This window comes from Phaethon lepturus, unplaced genomic scaffold (genome assembly GCF_000687285.1).
Source record: "Phaethon lepturus isolate BGI_N335 unplaced genomic scaffold, ASM68728v1 scaffold30580, whole genome shotgun sequence".
NCBI lineage: Eukaryota > Metazoa > Chordata > Aves > Phaethontiformes > Phaethontidae > Phaethon > Phaethon lepturus.
This window is the reverse complement of record NW_010511679.1, coordinates 387-6,888: the sequence shown is the minus strand read 5'-3', so window position 1 is coordinate 6,888 and position 6,502 is coordinate 387. Positions and strand designations below refer to the sequence as shown.

The 6,502-nt window shown below is 37.6% G+C and overlaps 1 protein-coding gene across 1 annotated transcript; it reads right to left on the bottom strand.

Moving 5' to 3' along the window:
- Positions 1–229: 229 nt before the first annotated feature.
- Positions 230–5,727, bottom strand: LOC104619012 (NAD(P) transhydrogenase, mitochondrial-like; the record flags this gene model as incomplete). Its single annotated transcript, XM_010284759.1, has 5 exons — positions 230–363; positions 1,104–1,291; positions 2,886–2,974; positions 3,645–3,732; positions 5,510–5,727. Coding segments are annotated over 5 exons (717 nt in total), but the record flags the coding sequence as incomplete, so codon positions are not given.
- Positions 5,728–6,502: the final 775 nt, after the last annotated feature.

Genomic DNA, 6,502 nt, shown 5'->3' with positions numbered 1-6,502 from the left:
AAGTAGTAACACTTCCATGCTTAACCACCAAACTAACACTATGCAAAGGTTGGTTTTTTTTTTTTAAAAAAATCTTCAAATTGTTACACATGAAGATGACTGACCAAATGCAAATCTAAAGGATTACTTAAGCCCGAACAGCAAAATAATTTCATTTTCAGCATACAGTTTAAAAAATGTGATATGAATTCATGCAAATTGAGAATGATCTGCAGATTAAAATGCTCACCTTATGAACATACATTTCTCCAGGCTTTGTAGTCTCAATGTTTCCCCCCGCTTCTGCAGCTAAATCCACAACAACTGAACCTTCCTTCATTGATTCAATCATATCTTTCTTAAACAAGATGGGAGCTTTTTTGCCTTACAAGACAAGGTACAGTAAGTTAAACACAAAATACAGCATATCTGTAGAGCTCAGAAGACGAGTTTTCCCATCCCCTGTCTCTCTAAGCCTTATTTTTTGTAAGTAGTATTTTCAAATTTCACAGAAGTTTTATTTACATGAGCAAAGAGAAGAAATGCTAGAACATCTTGCTCCCAAGCATGTAAACAAAGGTATGCATGGGCAGTCTACTAAAGATACTGGCAAGCCCAATTTTGTCCTCAGTAAACAGACTACATCCAATCTTACAATTCAAAGTCAAAACCAAGGAAAAAAAAAGAAATGCCACATTGTAACTTATTAAAAGACAGATGTTGTGCAATACAAAGCATTAAAACCTAAGCTCTACCTTACTATGCTTCAATTATAAAAGACAGTTGTTTCAATTGGACTTGTTTCAGTGCACAAGCTGGATAGCAGAAGTAGCAGTGATGCAATAAATAACCAAGAAAATTACATGTTCTTACTTTATCACTATCTACTCCTTGTTTAGTAAGAAAACATGATGATACTGACTCAAAGACTGCTAGTTTGTGAAAATCTGAGTTGTAAAAAAAGGCACACACTTTAAAACCAGGCATTTATCAGGGAAGGGAAAAGTTACATGCCCACATAGTCATAATTCATTATTACCTCTGTTTCCACGGCAGGCACAGCTCCAAAACATGCCCACTTACACAAGATAAATGAAAATTAGCATCTTGCACATAAAACATACCTGGAATAAGTGCTGTGGTGATGATAATATCAACATCTTGGCACTGTTTGGCAAAGAGTTTCATTTCAGCCTCAATAAATTCTTTGGACATTTCTTTAGCATAACCACCTTGTCCTTCTCCAGATTCTTTTAAATCTACTTCCAAAGGCTCAGCACCAAGAGACTTGAACTGTTCCAGAGCTGCAGCTCTAGGAAAAGAAAATTGGAGGGGAGGGAACAACCACTACTTTAAAAATCCTCCATGACTTTTCTGGTCTTTTTAGTAGTAGTCTTCTTCAGATAAGAGATCTAAAATTTATTCTAGGATTAAGACCACCATAACTAAAGTCCTCAACGTTTTCTATTTAGTGGAAAAAGTAATCGCATCACTAATTTTAGGTCCCTGATGGAGATACTTGCATACGGAATGAAGGCAGCCTATGGTTTCCTGTAGAAAAGTTCCCTTTTCAAAGAAAAGTCTCAAAGCTGGAAGCTTAACTGTTGACCAACTCTGCTCACCCATTTCTTTTGTCATGACAAGGTAAATCTATAGACCAAAGTTGGATGCCTAAGATAGATGATAAAAATACAAGCTGTGGCCCTGTCTTTAATCTGTGAAATGAGAAATACCAGTAAGTCTTACTTTCACAGGTAAAACTGGTAGGGGGTTGAGAGGGTTGGGGGTTTTTTGGGTTGGTTCAAGGGGGTTTTTTTACAGTTATCCTGCAAATCTGTAATTTATTTTGCATCATGTGATATCACAGTAAATAATGAGGCTGAATTTCAGTGTTAGGTGAACACTCACAACATGCAGAGGATTTAACACAAACATTCTAGCACACTAAGATAAAAGTATACAGGATGCTTAAGATGCTTTTAAAAATCTGGAAAGTTTTAGACAGATTTTGATCATGCTTTTAAGAAAAATAAAGTCTTTCCACTTTCCTTTAAGGCATATACTTATTTTCTAAAAAAACAGAGCAAAGGTTTTTTTTCATATTGTATGTCATAAATCTGGAGACACATTAATTTTTATTCTTTCTTAGATATGCTAAGTAACACTAGATGGCACTTCTGCATAAAAACAAACACATGTAAGTAATTTTAATGCAAATACAGTATTAAGCACATACAAATTCAATATAAGACGACCATTTAACAGGAAAAAATTTAATCAAGTTTGCAGTCCCTGTAGCTATAAGAAAAATGTCTGTGCTCTGTAATTTTCCCAGTCTATTGCTCTAAAGAATGGCTATGGGACAAAATAATCCTTCTGAACACAGAGAAAGAGACGCAAGAAAAGCATCATTTAAAGTAGCTTCAGCTGCAGTTTCTGTTCTTTCATCTGGAGTTTCATAAATAAAATAACTGATCTCTTTCTCTCCTTCAGCAGATTGAAAGAAGTGTCTCTCTAAAGAGTTCCTAACTGGACTCTCTGCGATTAGGAGAGTAGAGCTGAATGAGAGTATGCAGCTATAAATAGGGCATGAAGATTATTTCTTTGCTATTTTCCCAGTGTCCCCAAGAACAGAGACATGAAATTCTGAATAAAAGCCCTAACTGTCTCATGTTCATAAAGCAACAATTTTTTTATTCATATAGTTCTGAATGATTTAGTGAGAAGGTCTCTTTGGAAGGTTTGGTTGTTGTGGTATTAAAAAAATGGAGGAATAATGATGGAATAAAAATGGTAGAAAAGGAATTGTCATTCAGTGCAGTACAAATGCTTTCACTGTAATATAGACACAAACTACTCAATCTTAAAATAATTTCAGGCTGCTATTACCATTTTCACACACCTACCTAGTATCAAATCCACGAACCACTGCACCCATCGATTTAGCTGCTCCTGCAGAAGCCAGGCCAGCAACTCCTCCTCCGATGATCAACACCTAGAATGATACCATCATCATGCTTGGAGCATGAACTAAAACCATAGCCAGTTAGAAAAGCAGCAGCATTGTACTGCTTTCACAACTGCAGAAACATCTCATTAGCTGCCATTTAAACAAGTTACCGTAGGACACAGACCCAAAATTACTTTGGTAAAGCTGCACCATAAGTCTAACGATTTAAAAGCTGTAACTTGTAACCTCACTTATCTCAGAACCAACTCATCTGTAAGTAAGTACAGGTTTTCTCCTTAATTTATCTTATATTTTTCCCTTTCCTAATTCAACTTTCATTGCTTTTCACTCCAATCCACCTGCAATTCCACTCAAGCAATCCTTTCCATCACAGCCTTCAAGGCACCAGAAATCCTAACATCTCTAGCTTTTCTTAACTGCTTCCTTGCCTTTTCCCATCTGGAAAAAAAAAAAATTATCCAGGTACAGCTAGTCTGATGTTTAAAACTAAGCAAATTTAAATAAAATTATTCTATTACTCCCAACAAAAGCGACACTACAGGTAGTGAACAAAACTGGTGTGGGAATAACTATAGAGATTTTTGAAGTCTCTAGAACTAGCCCCAAGGCAGGAAAAAAGTCTTTTAACAGTTTGTTAGCTGTGCTCAGGAACTCACACATTTTTCTGCTACAGTATCTGTTTAATTGCACATACCTTTGCTGGAGGAACTTTACCAGCAGCTGTGATCTGACCTGTGAAAAATCGGCCAAAGTGATTTGCTGCCAGCACCACAGCCTTGTAACTGTCAATTAAAGATGAACACATATCAGTATTTTCCCAGGCTCAGTACAATGCCATTCGTGACAGAAATCAAAAGGATAAACATTTGACCTTAGCATGCACAGGATAAAGCAAGTTTAATATTTTACTACTGAGCACAAATTTCATAGTCTGTCTTCATTCATATTTTTTGGGTTTTATTTGTTGCTGGGGTTTGTTTTGTTTTGTTTTTAATCATGGAATGCATCTTCAGGCAGAATTTTTTGACTGCACTACATACTGGATGTCCACAACTATTCACTCTCTCGAATAAAATTTTACCTGAACAATAAACACCTAACTTGCCAAAAGTTAACTCTGTGGTCTTGGGTGTTGGTCTTTTCTCCCAAGTAACTAGCGATAGGATGACACGAAATGGCCTCAAGTTCCACCAGGGGAGGTTTAGACTAGATAACAGGAAAAAATTCTTTACTGAGAGTGGTCAAATGTTGGAACAGGCTGCCCAAGGGAAGTGGTGGCATCACCATCACTGAAAGTGTCCAAAAAACATCTGGACATGGCACTTCAGGACATGGTTTAGTGGGCATGGTGGTGTTGGGTTAACAGTTGTGCTTGATGATCTTAAAGGTCTTTTCCAACCTTAATAATTCTGTTATTCTGTCTTTGAAGCTATCTTCAAAGACTGTAACCTGAGGCTTGTTAGGGAAGGAAACATGAACAAGCAATTGAAAAACGCAGAGTAATTTTGCAGTAAGCTCACTTAGACAAGCAAGCACACATTCAAAAAAGATACTCCAACCCTACCTCTGCAGAGTTGTATGACTTAGGGCAAATAGCTTTACCTTGCTATTTGTTTTGCCCCATCTGCTTTATAGCAATCTGAGAATGGGTGGCTGGACACTAAGTTAACATCAGTAGAGCTATCTGAAAATACAGACTGATGTGTAATTATTTCTCTTAAGAACAGTACACATTTTCTGGTATTTTTCCTAGCAATGTTGTGGTTCAACAGTCCCACTCCACTCTCTTTGCTATCTCTAGCAGGGACATACAGAGGTCTGTATGCTGTAAAATTTTTTCTAACTTGGAACACAGTTTGTAGATTTTATACCTTTAAATACATTATGAATTTCTATATTTTAGTAGAATTACACAGAACGAAAACCTAGAGAAGTAACCAAACATGTATGCGGATGTACGCTGCTGGTGCCCACAAAATCTGGCAGCCTTCTCCAAGGCTTAGAATGCCTCACTGACATCATCTAAGTTAAAAAAAAAAAAAGGCAATAAAGAACCTAACAATAGAAGTCAGCTTTAGTTCACCACAATACCCACAATACCAGTTGCAAAGCATGAAGATGTCACGAGTATTTGGTCTTTTGTTTATATTTGCCATGGCAATTGCATTCATACTGAGTGCTGTTTGGGTTAGTTAGCTCCCAATAACATCAGAACCCAATGACAGACAATCAGTGTTCAAGCTGTCTTAACAACATCTTTGTGCCTGCTCTGACCTAGTTCAGATCAAAAAAGCACTAGACAAAGCAGTCCAGGAACTGGAAGAACTGCCTTCAATTTTGGGTTGATTTGTTTGTTTTTTAAATGCCTTGCTCTGATCTGCTGCAAAGCTGACCATAGGAAACTTGTTTGGCACCTCAACAGTGTCATTCTGCTTGAAGCAGCTGTATGAAAATACAGCGGCAGCATTGTTTTAGATATACCTGATATCAAAGCACATAGCTTTTAATCCAGCTATACTTAGTACAGCAGGGCAGGGGGGGAGTGAGTAAGGTTCATACCCAGCAATGTTGGCCATGGAGCTCAGTGCATCATATCCCTGAGCAATGGTGACCCGTGGAACCTGATCCATAGCCAAGACAGTAGTTCTTTTTTCTGCAAGTTTTTTCAGGAGGTCTGGATTTTGTGCTGGGTAGATAAAACTAATCAGAGTAGCCGCCGTCTTAAAAAGATCTGCCTCATGTACACCTAGAGCCGAGTTATATATAGGAGCCCTCACCTGAAGAAAGAGAGAAGTTTCCAAATTAATCAGAGGAAATAAAACAGAACACACTCCACTTCCTTTGTCCCAGCTTGCAGTCTGCCCATTCCCATCCACAAAGTACACAAGGCAAGAAGTATATCAAAGGCTGTTTACACAACTGAACTGAGTAACCGCACTTCTTAACTGCAGTCCACATATTAGAATTAGCTCTAGGCAGATTGGTGACAGGGCAGTTATAGTCAGCACACACCTTCAGAAAGATCTGATGGCTTCTAACCAGCACTTACTGGCTTTTATGACACACAGCTGCCTCAAAACCCACCATTTTTAAGCAAAATGATTACTGAACAGATGTGCCAATTAAGCTCTACAAGCTAAGAGTCACTAATTAGGTTGCCATGCACCATTATGTACAGGGAATTTGAAGCATGAAGTCCAGCAGATACTGATCTTGATATGTCCTTGCTTCTTTTGAGTTTCTCACTTTTCTTCACAAAGAGATCTACTTAAAAGGGTTCTTCACACACTAGCTCATAGAAATTCGGTAACAATCTGTTCAATCCTGACAGAATAACTTCAAATGGAGCAGTTAAAGAAAGCCTTGACATCAAGTCCAAAGTGTTTTCCTTTTTTTTGTTCAGGACTCTGCACAACTTACTACCTCTCAAGCAACTTCACTTTTAGCAGATTTTACAGATCAGCTACAACTCATTTAGTTACAAATGCTTTTGAAACACACTGTTGCTGTGAAATTGCTGGAAGTCTGATTGAGAAAAGATAGAAACTTCCA